This window comes from Hyla sarda, chromosome 2 (genome assembly GCF_029499605.1).
Source record: "Hyla sarda isolate aHylSar1 chromosome 2, aHylSar1.hap1, whole genome shotgun sequence".
Taxonomy (NCBI): domain Eukaryota; kingdom Metazoa; phylum Chordata; class Amphibia; order Anura; family Hylidae; genus Hyla; species Hyla sarda.
Genome location: NC_079190.1, coordinates 382,315,878 through 382,334,068, shown reverse-complemented (window position 1 = coordinate 382,334,068; position 18,191 = coordinate 382,315,878). Strand labels below are relative to the sequence as shown.

Here is an 18,191-nt window from a genome sequence, read left to right as displayed (position 1 = left end):
TTAATTTTACGAACAGCCCTAAATAAATCGACTTCAAAGGAGACAAAATCAAAACCTTCAACTAATCCAAAATTCAGACCTTTAGACAAAGCAGTCAGAGTACTCTGGGGGAGGACAACATCTGTCAGGTTCTCCACCAGAGTCTCCCCTGCTAATCCCTCCAAGTGACCTCTTTGCGTTTCTGTGCCCACTTTCCTCTGAGCGTGCCTCTTTCTGCCCCCCCCTTCTGGTCTTCTTTCTAAAGGGGGTTGCTGAGTATAGGAGTTTCCCTGGCTAGAATCTCTATTACCCTCATCTGAAGCGCTCGTGTCTGATTCAGTGGTCCAGAAATCTTGGCTTCTGCGACCCTTGAAGTTTCTTCTTCTAAATCTTCTACCTGCATTTCTTCTACCATTTTTGTTATTATTGGTACTCCAAGAAAAAACATTATCGTTGTCATAATCGCGCTTATCGCGCACAAATTTGTCACGTTTTACTTCTTTTATCTCAATCTGGAGGAGGGCCATCTTCTTCTCAAGATTTTTTAAGAAAGTGGTTGCTTGGATTTCAGATACTCGTTTACGAAATTCACTTTTAGACCTTTCCAAATCTTCAGTAATTTTAACATAGTCTCTCTGATGTTGTTCCAGGACTATTTCTACCAATTTCAAAGCATGTTGCATATGTGCAGATTTCCAAGCATGCATGAACTCATTACTATCCAAAAATTGGGACGGAAATTTATAATTCCTTAAACCCCTAGGAGCTCTGCCTGAGTCAACATAAGCCTGCAACGAATTAATAGACCAAAAAGATCTTGCTTCCTTTTCAGTGAGTGAAACAATTCTGTGCTCAAGTGCTCGTGTGCTAATTAGCTGCAATTCATCCTGCAAATTGCAGGATGAAAAAAACGCTCCAGCGTCCTGTCTTCCTGTGTCCGGCATTGGATTACCATCTGTGGAACTATTATCTGTCTCCATAGCTGGTACAAGGCTAGGTAGCGTGCTCAACTTAAGAACATGTGCAGAAAAAATACTAGAAGTAAACAAGAAACAACAGTGGCACCGATACCTTAGGCCTCCTAAGACCACGAGATGGAGACGGCGTCCCGCTAGACTGGAAATCCACCCTGGCAGCGGAGGTGCTAGGACAATAAAGACCGTAGTCACTAAATTGTAGTAAATAAAGAAAAAAGGTGTCCTGCACTCACCGCTTCTATCCAGGTAATCCTGCTCCCATCTCGGGTCACGACTCGAACACGGAGGACATGGGTTGTGGAGCGCTCAGAGGCGACTGCCGGCGGTTTCACGCATAGGAATGCGCTTCATCCGGCCTCGTTAACGTCATCGCGCTGTGCGAATTATAAAGGTGCAGCTGGTGAGTCACATGATTCCAGGTGAACTCTCACCCCGTGTTACATTCAAAAGTGAACGGACCGAAAACGCCACATAAGGAAGCAAAAAGCAAGTTAGGTAAGTACATCAATACTAATAGACCTAAATCAGCCCTGAATAAACAAAAATTTATAAAAAAGGGGAAAAATCTAATTTATCATTTAACCCTAACGGCCCCTGTGCGTCAAGGCGCAGTATCCAACGCGCCTCGGCACGCAGGAGCAGACGACGTCTATCTCCTCCAGAAGGGTGACAAGGGATTGTTTCAAGACCTCCAAATTTTAACGTGGTGCAATTTCCACCATGTATGGATTGCATATGCTGAACAAATCTTGGGGAACCACCTCCTTTTCGAACCGAGTACATATGCTCACGCACTCGGGCCCGGAGTTGTCTCTCGGTTTTTCCAATATAAAAAAATTGGCAACTACAACATAAAAAATATACAACGAAGGTGCTCCGGCAGGTGATGAGGTGTTTTATTTCAAAAACATAACTCCCTAATTTAATAGAAATCGCATTAATGTTGTGAGGGCATTGAGGACAGAAGCCGCACTTCTTATTCCCTTTCGGGGCTATACCAGACAACCAAGTCTCCTTGGGATGTGCTTCTCTATTCAACTTCTGACCCTTCAGTAGATCAGTGATAGTCTTGTTTTTTCTGAAGGTAACTATGGGTCTATTTTGTGCTGTATTCACAATGTCTGGATCTGCCATTAGTAGATACCAGTTCTTAGTGATGGCAGATTTGATAACGTGATTCAGAGGGCTGTTTTTAAAAGCAAACGTGAATTTTGAATTTTCTTCAGTGGTGGACGGAAAATCTTTTTTCTTATTTTTTGAATCAATAAGTAAATCTTCTCTGTTTTTAATTGCAGCTCTCCTGTAAGCTCGTGCTAATACTTCATCAGGATACTGACGCTGTCTAAAGCGTGTAAGTAAGTGTCCTGCTTGTTCCTCATAATCAGACTGCTTGCTATTATTTCTTTTTAAACGTAAAAGCTGGCTATACGGAATAGAATTTTTAGTTTCAATAGGGTGGGAGCTCTTGTAGTGCAAAATAGCATTTCTTGCCACTTCTTTCCTATAGCCTTGTGCCAGAAGCTGGTTATTCTCCACATAGAGTTTAAGATCCAAAAATTCGAGACTATCTCCCCCAAACACACTCGTAAATACCATGTTCATAGCATTGACATTAAGATAGGCTACAAAATCCTCAAACACACTTGGAGGCCCGTCCCACACCACCAGGATATCATCCATATACCTCCAAAAAGCCCGAATATGCCTTGAAAAAAGATTGGAGGTACTGAAAACATACTCCTGTTCAAACGCGGCTAAAAACAAATTCGCGTATGAACAGGAGGTGGGACTCCCCATTGCGGTTCCGACTTTCTGTCGGAACCATTGATTGTCGAATTGAAAAGTATTATTGTTAAGAATAAACATGAGGGCATCACAGATAAATTGTACAAAACCGTGTGACTTGTCGGTCCTATTCAGAATGTTTTGAATGGCTTGCACACCCGTAATATGGGGAATGCGGGTGTACAACGCCTCTACATCTATAGATGCCAACGAGAAAGAGGGTTCCCAATTAAAGTCGTGAATAAACCTTAATACGTCTCCTGTATCTTTAAGATATGTTGGAATGGAGGTAAGGAGGGGTCTAAGGGACCAATCTACGTATTTAGATAAGTACTCGGTCACCGAACCCACCCCCGCAACAATAGGTCGTCCAGGGGGGTGGGTGCGGGACTTATGTACCTTAGGTAACAAATACCAATTGGGGTCACTGGGGGTCACAGGTATAAGACGTTCTTTTTTTATATTGGAAAAACCGAGAGACAACTCCGGGCCCGAGTGCGTGAGCATATGTACTCGGTTCGAAAAGGAGGTGGTTCCCCAAGATTTGTTCAGCATATGCAATCCATACATGGTGGAAATTGCACCACGTTAAAATTTGGAGGTCTTGAAACAATCCCTTGTCACCCTTCTGGAGGAGATAGACGTCGTCTGCTCCTGCGTGCCGAGGCGCGTTGGATACTGCGCCTTGACGCACAGGGGCCGTTAGGGTTAAATGATAAATTAGATTTTTCCCCTTTTTTATAAATTTTTGTTTATTCAGGGCTGATTTAGGTCTATTAGTATTGATGTACTTACCTAACTTGCTTTTTGCTTCCTTATGTGGCGTTTTCGGTCCGTTCACTTTTGAATGTAACACGGGGTGAGAGTTCACCTGGAATCATGTGACTCACCAGCTGCACCTTTATAATTCGCACAGCGCGATGACGTTAACGAGGCCGGATGAAGCGCATTCCTATGCGTGAAACCGCCGGCAGTCGCCTCTGAGCGCTCCACAACCCATGTCCTCCGTGTTCGAGTCGTGACCCGAGATGGGAGCAGGATTACCTGGATAGAAGCGGTGAGTGCAGGACACCTTTTTTCTTTATTTACTACAATTTAGTGACTACGGTCTTTATTGTCCTAGCACCTCCGCTGCCAGGGTGGATTTCCAGTCTAGCGGGACGCCGTCTCCATCTCGTGGTCTTAGGAGGCCTAAGGTATCGGTGCCACTGTTGTTTCTTGTTTACTTCTAGTATTTTTTCTGCACATGTTCTTAAGTTGAGCACGCTACCTAGCCTTGTACCAGCTATGGAGACAGATAATAGTTCCACAGATGGTAATCCAATGCCGGACACAGGAAGACAGGACGCTGGAGCGTTTTTTTCATCCTGCAATTTGCAGGATGAATTGCAGCTAATTAGCACACGAGCACTTGAGCACAGAATTGTTTCACTCACTGAAAAGGAAGCAAGATCTTTTTGGTCTATTAATTCGTTGCAGGCTTATGTTGACTCAGGCAGAGCTCCTAGGGGTTTAAGGAATTATAAATTTCCGTCCCAATTTTTGGATAGTAATGAGTTCATGCATGCTTGGAAATCTGCACATATGCAACATGCTTTGAAATTGGTAGAAATAGTCCTGGAACAACATCAGAGAGACTATGTTAAAATTACTGAAGATTTGGAAAGGTCTAAAAGTGAATTTCGTAAACGAGTATCTGAAATCCAAGCAACCACTTTCTTAAAAAATCTTGAGAAGAAGATGGCCCTCCTCCAGATTGAGATAAAAGAAGTAAAACGTGACAAATTTGTGCGCGATAAGCGCGATTATGACAACGATAATGTTTTTTCTTGGAGTACCAATAATAACAAAAATGGTAGAAGAAATGCAGGTAGAAGATTTAGAAGAAGAAACTTCAAGGGTCGCAGAAGCCAAGATTTCTGGACCACTGAATCAGACACGAGCGCTTCAGATGAGGGTAATAGAGATTCTAGCCAGGGAAACTCCTATACTCAGCAACCCCCTTTAGAAAGAAGACCAGAAGGGGGGGCAGAAAGAGGCACGCTCAGAGGAAAGTGGGCACAGAAACGCAAGGAGGTCACTTGGAGGGATTAGCAGGGGAGACTCTGGTGGAGAACCTGACAGATGTTGTCCTCCCCCAGAGTACTCTGACTGCTTTGTCTAAAGGTCTGAATTTTGGATTAGTTGAAGGTTTTGATTTTGTCTCCTTTGAAGTCGATTTATTTAGGGCTGTTCGTAAAATTAACCTCAATAAGTTTTTTTCCAGCTCCATAAAAAAACCTCCTGCATTAATTGATTGTAATACACCTTGCCATATAGGCCCTTTGGGCTTTATCCCTGTTAAGGGTTTTGATGCTAATGACATGGAGTTTACGAATATGTTAGTTGACTTGGCATCAGATGATGCCACACAGGTTCGATGTGGAGGGGACTCCCCCCCTTTTTTGGGGGGGTCCCCTCCACATTCAACCCTCCCTTGGCACCGGGTGGCCCTATTGATTTGTTCATGAAGGCAGTAAAAAATGACATGAAGGCACTCATTTACCCCCCATCCACTGAGTAACTTATCTAACGATGAATTTGAAGGTCTGAATTGGTTAGTTAAGAGAGAGGATCTTGTCACCTCAAGAGCAGATAAGGGAGGCAGTATTGTTGTTTGGTCTAAAGTTGATTATAACCAAGAGGCTCAGCGTCAATTGTCTGCGATAGATACCTATGAAAAGTTGTCGGAGAATCCTACGAACCGTATTAAAGAGAAGTTGAGATCGTTCCTTCGCCACTATGTAGAGGTTGGAGTGTTGGATCTGAAATTAGCGGAACGTCTTATACCTGTGACCCCCAGTGACCCCAATTGGTATTTGTTACCTAAGGTACATAAGTCCCGCACCCACCCCCCTGGACGACCTATTGTTGCGGGGGTGGGTTCGGTGACCGAGTACTTATCTAAATACGTAGATTGGTCCCTTAGACCCCTCCTTACCTCCATTCCAACATATCTTAAAGATACAGGAGACGTATTAAGGTTTATTCACGACTTTAATTGGGAACCCTCTTTCTCGTTGGCATCTATAGATGTAGAGGCGTTGTACACCCGCATTCCCCATATTACGGGTGTGCAAGCCATTCAAAACATTCTGAATAGGACCGACAAGTCACACGGTTTTGTACAATTTATCTGTGATGCCCTCATGTTTATTCTTAACAATAATACTTTTCAATTCGACAATCAATGGTTCCGACAGAAAGTCGGAACCGCAATGGGGAGTCCCACCTCCTGTTCATACGCGAATTTGTTTTTAGCCGCGTTTGAACAGGAGTATGTTTTCAGTACCTCCAATCTTTTTTCAAGGCATATTCGGGCTTTTTGGAGGTATATGGATGATATCCTGGTGGTGTGGGACGGGCCTCCAAGTGTGTTTGAGGATTTTGTAGCCTATCTTAATGTCAATGCTATGAACATGGTATTTACGAGTGTGTTTGGGGGAGATAGTCTCGAATTTTTGGATCTTAAACTCTATGTGGAGAATAACCAGCTTCTGGCACAAGGCTATAGGAAAGAAGTGGCAAGAAATGCTCTTTTGCACTACAAGAGCTCCCACCCTATTGAAACTAAAAATTCTATTCCGTATAGCCAGCTTTTACGTTTAAAAAGAAATAATAGCAAGCAGTCTGATTATGAGGAACAAGCAGGACACTTACTTACACGCTTTAGACAGCGTCAGTATCCTGATGAAGTATTAGCACGAGCTTACAGGAGAGCTGCAATTAAAAACAGAGAAGATTTACTTATTGATTCAAAAAATAAGAAAAAAGATTTTCCGTCCACCACTGAAGAAAATTCAAAATTCACGTTTGCTTTTAAAAACAGCCCTCTGAATCACGTTATCAAATCTGCCATCACTAAGAACTGGTATCTACTAATGGCAGATCCAGACATTGTGAATACAGCACAAAATAGACCCATAGTTACCTTCAGAAAAAACAAGACTATCGCTGATCTACTGAAGGGTCAGAAGTTGAATAGAGAAGCACATCCCAAGGAGACTTGGTTGTCTGGTATAGCCCCGAAAGGGAATAAGAAGTGCGGCTTCTGTCCTCAATGCCCTCACAACATTAATGCGATTTCTATTAAATTAGGGAGTTATGTTTTTGAAATAAAACACCTCATCACCTGCCGGAGCACCTTCGTTGTATATTTTTTATGTTGTAGTTGCCAATTTTTTTATATTGGAAAAACCGAGAGACAACTCCGGGCCCGAGTGCGTGAGCATATGTACTCGGTTCGAAAAGGAGGTGGTTCCCCAAGATTTGTTCAGCATATGCAATCCATACATGGTGGAAATTGCACCACGTTAAAATTTGGAGGTCTTGAAACAATCCCTTGTCACCCTTCTGGAGGAGATAGACGTCGTCTGCTCCTGCGTGCCGAGGCGCGTTGGATACTGCGCCTTGACGCACAGGGGCCGTTAGGGTTAAATGATAAATTAGATTTTTCCCCTTTTTTATAAATTTTTGTTTATTCAGGGCTGATTTAGGTCTATTAGTATTGATGTACTTACCTAACTTGCTTTTTGCTTCCTTATGTGGCGTTTTCGGTCCGTTCACTTTTGAATGTAACACGGGGTGAGAGTTCACCTGGAATCATGTGACTCACCAGCTGCACCTTTATAATTCGCACAGCGCGATGACGTTAACGAGGCCGGATGAAGCGCATTCCTATGCGTGAAACCGCCGGCAGTCGCCTCTGAGCGCTCCACAACCCATGTCCTCCGTGTTCGAGTCGTGACCCGAGATGGGAGCAGGATTACCTGGATAGAAGCGGTGAGTGCAGGACACCTTTTTTCTTTATTTACTACAATTTAGTGACTACGGTCTTTATTGTCCTAGCACCTCCGCTGCCAGGGTGGATTTCCAGTCTAGCGGGACGCCGTCTCCATCTCGTGGTCTTAGGAGGCCTAAGGTATCGGTGCCACTGTTGTTTCTTGTTTACTTCTAATATCTCTAATATACTTTAATTAAAAAAAGTGATTTTAAACATTTAAGCCTGTCAATGAGTCGAAATTCAGGCACTGCGGTGCTCGCTCCCACCTGTCAATCAAACAGGCGAGAGTGTGCACACTGATAGCCGGGGCTGCGCGCATTGGCCAGCTCTACTGGCCTCGTGCACGGCCCCGGCCGCCCCCGTTACCCTGTCCCTGTGCCCACGAGCGGGATCGCTACCATCACCGCTAGCGGGGTCCCTGTGACCACTAGCGGTGTCACAAGAATGCCGAACGCGGCTCTGTTCCCCGTCCCTGTCAGCTCTCAGGGTACGGGAACAGATTTAAAAGCCTCGCGCGCAGCTAACGTAGTACTGCGCATGCACAGTACTACGCAAATAGCGTAGGGCTAATGCTAGGCTCCTAGCGCTGCCTACGTTAGCCCTATGCTATTTGCGTAGTGCTGCGCCTGCGCAGTACTACGTTAGCCGCGCGAGGCTTTTAAATCTGTTCCCGTACCCTGACAGCTCAAAGGGACGGGGAACAGAGCCGCGCTCGGCATTCTTGTGACACCGCTAGTGGGCACAGGGACCCCGCTAGCGGTGGTGGTAGCGATCGCGCTCACAGGAGGAATTTTTGTGACACCGCTAGTGGGCACAGGGACAACGCTAGCGGTGATGGTAGCGATCGCGCTCGCGGGAGGAAATCTTGTGACACCGCTAGTGGGCACAGGGACCCCGCTAGCGGTGATGGTAGCGCTCGCGCTCGCGGGAAGCATTATTGTGACACTATGACACTAGACAATAGGGTGCCTTCAGCTGTTTCACAACTACAATTCTCAGCATGGCCTGACAGCTAATAGCAATCATGGCATGCTGGGAGTTGTAGTTGGGAAACAGCTGGAGGCACCCTATTAGATAAATAACACTCTTGGCCTTAAGGCTGCCTGCCTTCCTTCCACAACTTATTCACCCGGACAAACAGGATTTGTAAAAGGGAGAGAGGGGAGACAAAACACCATTAAAGTTCTGCATGCCCTTCACTCTGCCAATGCTTCCAAATCACAACTGCTCTTGGTCAGAACGGATGTAGAAAAAGCATTCGACTTAGTAGCATGGAAATTCATGACCCTGACCTCGGAGAAATGTTTCCAAACAAGTGATATCAGCAATTCTTACCCTCTACTCCACGCCCATTGCCAGGGTACGAGTGAATGGTGTACCCACTTTCCCCTGCACTATTTTTACCAGTGATGGAAACACTCTTGCAGTATCTCAGGCAAGACAAAGCTCTCAAGGGCTTTTGTTTTGGATCGCACACTCACTTAAAGGGAACCAATCATCAGATTTGACCCTATATAACGCTTGGCAAAGTGTTATATAGGTTAAAATCTGTATCCTGACTATCCCCAGGGGATGCTCCTGCCCCAAGGGATGGTCCACCCAGGGGACTACTTACGGGGCTGGTGGGGAGCATCCTATAAGTTCATATTCTCACCATCCACGCAGGCAGGAATATCACCCGTGGATGATGAGGATAAAGATTTTACTCTATATAACGCTTTGCCAAACGATATATATAGGGTAAAATCTGATGATTAGTTCCCTTTAATGGCAGCATTCGCCAATGATCTACTACTCCTACTAACTAATCCTACTAACTAATCCTGACCTATCTGTTCCCGAAATTTTTAATCAATTTAGCCTCCTTTCAAACTTCAAAATAAATTACTCTAAACCAGAGGTCTTAAAGGGGTACTCTGGCGCTAAGACATCTTATCCCCTATCCGCTGGGGATCCCCATGATCTTCCACGCCGCACCCCGTTAGAATCAGCCCCCGGAGCGGGCTCGCTCTGGGTCTGATTACTGGCGATCACGGGGACGGAGCATAGTGACGTCACGGCTGCGCCCCCGTGTGATGTCACGCTCCGCCCTCTCAATGCAAGCCTATGTGAGGCCTTCAAAACCAGTGGAGTGTGCTCTGGTGCGGGATGGTCCACTTGCCATGGCAGTTTAATTTATCCTTAAAAGAAGGTGTCTGCAAACTACCTAGCAGCATCTCAGCATGTTGTTACATTAAAGTCATTAACAGGAAAACTAGATAAGGAATAAACGGTGGCCACTACTAGTGTTGAGCGGCATAGGCCATATTCGAATTCGCGAATATTCGCGAATATATGGACGAATATTCGTCATCTATTCGTGAATATTCGCATATTCGTTATATTCTCGTTTTATTTTCGCATATGCGGAAATTCGCGTATGCGAAAATTAACATATGTGAAAATTAGCATATACAAAATTAACATACGCGCAAATTCGCATATGCGAAAATTAGCATGTGCTAATTTTCGCATATGCGAATGTTTGCACACCAGTCTCACACAGTAGTATTACAGCTTTCTTTACACCACACAAGCTGGAAGCAGAGAGGGATGATCACTGTGATGTGTACTGTGAAGAAGAAAAAAAAAAACGAATATTCGTAATTACGAATATATAGCGCTATATTCGCGAAATTCGCGAATTCGCGAATATGCGATATTCGCGAATAATATTCGAATTGCGAATATTCGCGAGCAACACTAGCCACTACCTCATTTGATTAAAGACACATTTGATTAAAGAGTTTTATTCCATAAAGGTTTATATTTGTTATTCACTAATCCTGTGTTACAACCTATAGTACAGCCCAATGCTAAATTCATAATTCTGAAGACTTTAAACTTGAGATTTTGTTTTGGTGGTTTGCATTGTAGGAAGTATTATCTTTACACAACAGATTTTGTACATTATCCTCATGTAGGAAACACAACTGCTACATTACAGACTCACAGACAAGCCATTCGACCTGTGGTAGGCTTGTTGTCTGTTTCTAATGACAGCCATCCGAATTGTCAGTGCCACCCTAGGGTATAATGCAGGCTGCAACAATGCAAGGTAAGGAATACAATACATTGGGTAGAGTCATTTTATTCTGTGAAACATTATAATTTACATTTCTATTTTCAGATTTCCCTATAGACTGTGATAAACTGCCAAAGGACAGCGCTAGTGGCGTGTATGTCATCAAACCTGAATCATCACCTCCTTTAGTGGTCTACTGTCATGTGGATGAAGATGGAAAACGCTGGACTGTTATCCAGAGGAACACCAAAAATACTGAAATCACATGGCATGAGTCTTGGACCACTTTCAAATATGGATTTGGAAATGTGATTAAGGATTTTTGGCTGGGTAATGAATACATTCACCTGCTCACATCTCAGAAGGTCTACATGGTGCGTTTCCTAATAAAGGACAAGAATGATAAGGAATGGTATGCTGACTATGATATCTTCAGCCTAGACAAAGAAGTGAATGGATATGCATTGCGTCTAGGGAGATACTCTGGCACTGCAGGGGACAGTCTAACTATCTTTGACTCAAACAATGTTCATGACAACATGAAATTTTCCACAAAAGACAAAGATCAGGATCGCAGTAGTAGTCACTGTGCAAGTTCCTACAGTGGTTGGTGGTATGACAATTGCTACCTTGTCCATCTGAATGCCAAGAATTACATCTACTGGAAAAATGTTTGCACTGGAGATTGCAATGAGTCAGTGATTATGATCCGGCCTACAGGTATCTGCTGAAGACCATAAAATCAGTTATGGACTAGCATGCAGGACATTGTATTGACTAAAAAAGTTCATCAGCATTACCACTTTAGGTTCTTTTAGAGGCAGCAAAGAAAAAATAATTCTGGCACTAATTTTATTTTGTTTAATCCTTTTTGCGGAAAAATTTCCCTACACTTCTGAGTAAACAAGTGAAAAAATATTAAAGTGTATCTGTTGATTCAGAAAATTTTTGACATATTATAGAGACATGTCAAAAGTTTTCATCAGAGGGAGGTCTGGGTGCTGAGACCCCTGCCAATCAGTAAAGCCAGTCGGTAGAAACACTTAGCTGAGCTCTGTTTCTCCCCGTTGTCTTGGTGCTCACTGAAGATGGCCTCCATAAACTATACAGCTTGTATTCAGCAGTGTGGAGACAGTGGGGATGAACAGAGCTCAGCTAAGCTCTTTTCCCAGCTGGTTCTATCGGTCAGTGGGGGGATCTCAGCACCCAGAAATGTCTCTATGACACAGAGTGTTTATGAAAAATACACCATGGGTATAAGGTCTAAAATACTGTCAGTGATTGACAGCAATATAAGATATGCAAGTGTAGTACCAGCTGGTAGAGACGAAAAGGACAACCAGCTATTAGGGTTGCCACCTTTCTTGCACAAAAATACCAGCCATGCTAATTTGCATTGCAATTTGGCTCAGCAGCTGCCCCTAATAAAAGCTACAAATCCCATCATGTTGGACTATATAGTAGTATATAGTATAGGTCAGTGTTTCCCAACCAGTGGTGCTTCCAGCTGATGCAAAACTACAACTCCCAGCATGTTGGACTATTTAGTAGTATATAGTATAGGTCAGTGTTTCCCAACCAGGGGTGCCTCCAGTTTTTGCAAAACTACAATTCCCAGCATGTCCGGACAGCCAACGCTAGAGAGGCACTGGTTGGGAAACACTGGTATAGCATATAGTGCAATATTCCAGGAGTTGGAGGATTGGTTTGATAAATACTGGCCATTGCATTGACGGTATTTTTAATATAAAAATACCAGCAGGGTGGCCAAAATACCGGCTGTGCCGGTAACATACCGTCCAGGTGGCAACCCTACCAGCTATTAAGTCACAACTATCATTAAACCTGGGCACGTGACCACAGAGAAGGGCACAAAGAGTCACTGAAATGGGTAAGCAGGAAGTGATTCCTTTGGCCAGGCTCAGAGAAGAGGATGGCCCTCACGACATGCACATTGCTGCCACATGGTGACTGGATGAGGTTCCCCAGGTTCTGTCATACATCTGTTATTGCAGCTGTATCATCAGACCTTAAAGGGGTATTCCAGGAACTTTGTTTGACTATGCTACAGGGGCTGTAATGTTAGTGTAGTTCATAATATAGTGTCTGTACCTGTGTGTGACAGTTTTCTCACAATTCTTCTGTGATTTTCGCCCCAATATTTATTTTTACCAGTATACAAAATGACTGTTGTCTCAGATTTTTCCCAGGTTGCAATGCGGCCGAGACCTGACTCACTAGTCAGCTGATGACAGGGAGCCTGTCTGCTTGAATGGGTGGAGCGATCGCTTGGTGGGAGAGAGATCAATCTGCAACTAATGTAACAGCTGTAGGCACCCTGATTGAAAACCACACTGATTTGAATGGATGCAGCTCATTTATGTTTCAATGAGTGGGGTGGCTGATGTGTGGGAGGGAGGAAAATAGAATTGTGGGATTTGTAGTCAAAAAAAGAAAAGTCAAACAGGAAATACCAGTTCACAAAAAACTAGCCACAGTGTTATGGTAATCTCACAACATAGCCATTTAGCCCCAAGACAAGCGCAGATCCTTCCTAAGCATGTTCATTACTGTCTGCCAGGTACGTACTAAAATCACCTTATGGTGGATAACCCCTTTAAGAGAAGCAGCAAAATCCGACCCTTGTACTGAAAAATGTAGACTGAAAAGATGGAAGGGAGTAACATGATGTGACTGAAGGATCTTACTACGCATATGGTTTGTTTGCAGTTCATAAAGATGGAGAAACCTAGATATGCAGAGGAGCTGTAGACAAAAAACGGTAGGCTATTTTTTCATCAAAACTGTTTGAAGTTGTTTGTTTTTAGATTTAAATTATAAAAACATTAAAAAAAACTCACATATATGAGTAAGCATTGTCCAAGTGGAGGTGCCTACACTTGGTCTGGTAAAACCATCTTTATACTGTATGTATAATACACTGTTTCCCAACCATGATGCCTCTCCAGCTGTTGCAGAACTACAATCCCCAGCATGCCTTGACAGCTAAAGGCTGCCCAGGCACGCTGAGAGTTGTAGTTTTGCAAGAACTAGAGGTACCCTGGTTGTAAAACACTAGTATATTGTATTGTTATTTGTTTCTTCCCACATTGTGTATACTGCTACAATTTGGGTGGTGATATTTGAAGGGGTACTCCGATGCACCAGCGTTCTGAAAATTTTGTTCAGAATGCTTGGAGCCAGAGGACATCATCGTGACGTCACGGCCATGCCCCTCGTGATGTCCCATTACGCCCCCTCCATTGATGTCTATGGGAGGGGGCATGTCAGCAGACACACACCCTCCCATAGACATCAATGGAGGGGGCATGGTGTGAAGTGACAAGGGGCGTGACCATGACGTCATGACAACTGCCGCAGGAACCTGGTGTTTGTTTAGAACTCCAGGTGCTGCGGGAGATCGGAGGGGGGGGGGTTATGGAGGGCACCAGCAGCGGGACCACCGTGATCAGACATGTAGATGTCTAGATGCTGAGTACCCCTTTAAAATACACTTTTTACTATTTTGATCAGTTGTGTTGTAGTATGAGTGCCATGTAGAGGATTACTGAGATTATTATTATTCAGAGAGGTTTTGATGGCACTGTGTGTTTTAGATTACTCATACCACATTATTTGAATACAGCTTTTAATCTTGAATATTTTCCTTCTTAAAATATTATAAAACATATGGTATGTGATTTCCATGTAAGGAGCTAAAGCTGTCTATACACTACTTCATTCCTCTTTCTTTGTGATGCTTTGTATCGTGTTTGTGTTGTATCCCATGCTTTTCTAATATGGACATAACAATAGCAGCTGGTTAATAGTTTGACAACAAATGACATCTAAGCATAGTAAAACAATATGGAAAAAATAATGAGAAAAAAATGTATTAAATCTAAGTATATTACAGTTTAGATGCCAGATTTATTATGTCTAGAAAAAACATTAGTATTGGAGTGAGTCCATGTGTGTGGGATACGTCATTTCAGGTATTGTGAAATGGCCACCTACTCGTGATGTCACGCCCGCCCCCTCAACGAAAGTCTATGGGAAGGGGGCGCGACCGCTGTCACGCCCCCTTCCCATAGACTTTCGTTGAGGGGGCGGGCGTGGTGTCACGAAGGGGCGGCCTCGAACACGGAAGCCCGCACACAGCATTCGGAGTAATTAACTTCCGGACGCTGCAAGCCGAGCTCCGGAAGGCAGGGCAGCGGAGAACCCCTTTAAAGATGCTTTTAAAGTCATTCTCTGTTTAAAAGTGTACATATCCTTTAAAAAAATGTAAATATATAATAATACAGTACAATATTTCTTCCAATTAAATTGTTATCTGTAAAAATTTTGACATTAAAAAATCTTGCATTTTTTATTTTATTTATAGGGAATATATTGCCAAAATGTTCTCCCGATTAGAACCAGATACTGAAATATGTTCTTTTTACTATTGTTTCTATTTTATGATTGTAAAGTATTTTTTTTTTACATTGTAATGGGGCAGCCATCTTGCCTGAGCTGTTTTCAACAGTATTGAGAGATGTGCTTTACAGGAAACCCCATGGACAAATGGCAACAATAGACAGAAACTGTCCTATTGAGATGAATAGGGAATGGTTTCTGAACGTGTTCTGTAACCTTTTGTAGAGGTCATTCCACAGAGAGGGGAGGCTGAGCTGCTACTGTTACTCCTCCTCTTTATCTAGCAGCCTCCTTATAGCCTAAACTTAAGTCAGAGCTTAGTTTTAGGCTTAGTAGTAAGAATGAAAAATTTCAGGATTATTTTATACTATAGAAAATTTGAAAACATACCAATAAATCATAAATAATGTGCTTAATTAAAAAAATAATTGGTTTAAACAAAAGTTAATTTTTTGATGACAAATTACCTTTAAATGGGTCATAAGGCAGATATTTAAAAAAGAACTAGCTGAGTATCCGACGTTGCCCGGTTTTTCCTTCCTAATCCTTGTTGTGGAGGAAAATCAACAAAGGAGGAACCTCTTGACTTCATATCCCGTCCTCATATATTGTTGTCATATCCCAACCCAATATCCCATGCTCATATCCTGTCCTGATATCTCGACCTCCTATCCTGACCTCCTATCCTGACCTCCTATCCTGACCTTATATCCCGTCCTCACATCCTGTCCACATATCCCATCCTCATAACCCGACCTCATATCCCGTCCTCACTTTTAAGTTAAGCCATGTCCTTTCCACTTAGCTATGCCCTTTGTTAAGTGAGGCTCAAGAGGGTTTAAAATAGACTTGTGCAATTCGTTTCGGCACGAATGCTAATTTACCGAATGTTACCGCTTTCAGGCATTCGGACCGATCCGAATGCAGGAAAACATATTATGACCATTCCCGAATAGCCACGTTAATACGAATAGCAAAATAACGAATGCATTCGTTATTTGCCAAATGTATGCAGTAAATAACGAATGCATTTGTGGTCCTTGCGCTAACACTGTTGTGCTACACACTGTTTCTTTCTGTAACTGTTACCAGGGTGCCTCCAGCTTTTGCAAAACTACAACACCCACGCTGGGAGTTGCAGTTTTGCAACAGCTGGAGGCACACTTGGTACATGCGCTAACCTTTTTCTTTCATTTTTAACTTACGCTAGCTTTTTTCAGAAATGGGTTATAGTAGGACAATGACATGCATAGTAATTACCGTGGGAACATTTTTCATTCATAAAACCGCAGACTTAATTGGATAATTGCAGTTTAGAATGTTTGGGGTCCCAACGTTCTACACGGCAGTTATCCAATTAAGCCTGCAATGTCATTGACCTACTAACCCACTTCTGAAAAAAGCGAGCGGAATTTGAAGATGAATTAAAAAGCTTTGCGCGTGTTTGCCAAAGTGCGCCTCCAGCTGTTGCAAAACTGCAACTCCCAGCGTGCCCAAACAGCCTTTGGCTGTCAGGACATGCTGGGTGGGTATTGTAGTTTTGCAACAGCTGGAGGCACCCTGGTAACAGTAACAGTGTTAGCGCAAGTGATATGACATGATGTTATACATAAATCACCCGACAATCAAACACATCGATCAAACACATCATTCATACAGCATTCATTAATTATTCATTCATTCATTTACTCATTCATTCAACATTACATTATGTATTAATAATAAATCACATAAAATCACATATATATCTTACCTGTCTTCCAATGCTCCGATCTCTGCGGCTGCTCTCTTTTCCTGCACACACACGCTCCCGATAATGGTCCCCTGCTTAAAAAATATTTACCCGAATACCAAATGTATCCGAAAGAAAAGAAAACCCCGAATACAGAATGTATCCGAAAAATCAAACCGAACACCCGAATACCGAATGTATCCGAAAAATCTAAACCGAAAATACTACCGAACCGAAAATTTTATCCAAAATGAAAAAAAGAACCGAAACCAAAAATTTTCTTGTGCACAAGTCTAGTCTAAAAGTGTGTAAAACACATTATAAAGGGGCACAAGTCATGTTTTTTTTTTTTTTTTTGCAAATTGTGCCAGAATTCTGCCTCATATGCAATAGTAAATCGTCCACATTGCATAAATAAGACCTCCAAATAACTATTTTTTGGAATAATGATTAATATTGTATTAATACTGTATAATTGTATTTATTATCGGGATTTTATTAAGGCATTTTTTTATTTTGAATGTATGGCTTCAGATTTTTCAATTTATTTACAAAAAGTTTTACACCTTTTCATAAGTGTCCCTGTCAATTGAAAAATACTTTTAAGATGTCACAAAGACATGTCAAAAGTTTTGATCAGTCAGGGACTCAGTGCTGAGACCCCCACTGATCATTAGAACAAACAGGAAGAAGCACTGCCGTAGCAATGTTCACTCGAAGCATTCTTCACTGGATGGTTCTATTATAAATCTGTAGGGCTATCCAGTGTAGTAGAATTGAGATCAATGCATGCCAGTGAGTGAAGCGTGCTACCACTTCTCTCCTCTCATTCTAATGATCAGTGGAGGTCTCAGCACTGTGACACGTCAAAAGATTTATTAAATGACAGGTCCACTTTAAATGTGCCATAGATTCTCTGGTCTCATGAGGTAAAATGTATGCCTTCCCAGCAGAGGAGTAGAGTTACACCCAAATTACACCAATCTTCAAAAACTGAAAAAAGGCACAAACTATGCAAAAAAAAAGGTGCAAATGCTAAATGATTCATTCCCCCCATGACCTTTCTAAAAATGTTGCAATGACTGTTGTAAAAAGGGAGCCTGACAGGTGCTGAAACTTCAACTGACTGTGATAATAAATGGATAGAGAAACAAAGCTGAGCGTTGTGACCCTTGGTTTCTTCATGGCTCCCTTCAGAAAGCTGAGATGGTGGTTTATGGGGTTCCAGAGAGCCTCATCCATATCCACTGAACCAGTATACCCCTACGAGGAATAAATTTTGCACCGTGGTCTGTAGTTTTATCGGTACCATTTCTGTTTTGATGGCACATATTGATCACTTTTTATTAGTTTTTTATGGTACAGTGGGGTAAAAAAGTATTTAGTCAGCCACCAATTGTGCAAGTTCTC

General features: G+C 42.7%; 1 protein-coding gene across 1 annotated transcript in view; it reads right to left on the bottom strand.

Moving 5' to 3' along the window:
• LOC130357479 (fibrinogen-like protein 1-like protein) overlaps nt 1-18,023 on the bottom strand; it is a 61,009-nt gene extending 42,986 nt beyond the window's left edge. Inside the window, exons 1-2 of the mRNA XM_056560176.1 lie at nt 17,909-18,023; nt 16,803-16,817 (exon numbers count right to left, since the gene is read on the bottom strand). Of these exons, the coding sequence (XP_056416151.1) occupies nt 16,803-16,817; nt 17,909-18,023 (130 nt within the window). The remainder of the gene's footprint in view (nt 1-16,802; nt 16,818-17,908) is intronic.
• Between the last annotated feature and the right edge of the window lie 168 nt (nt 18,024-18,191).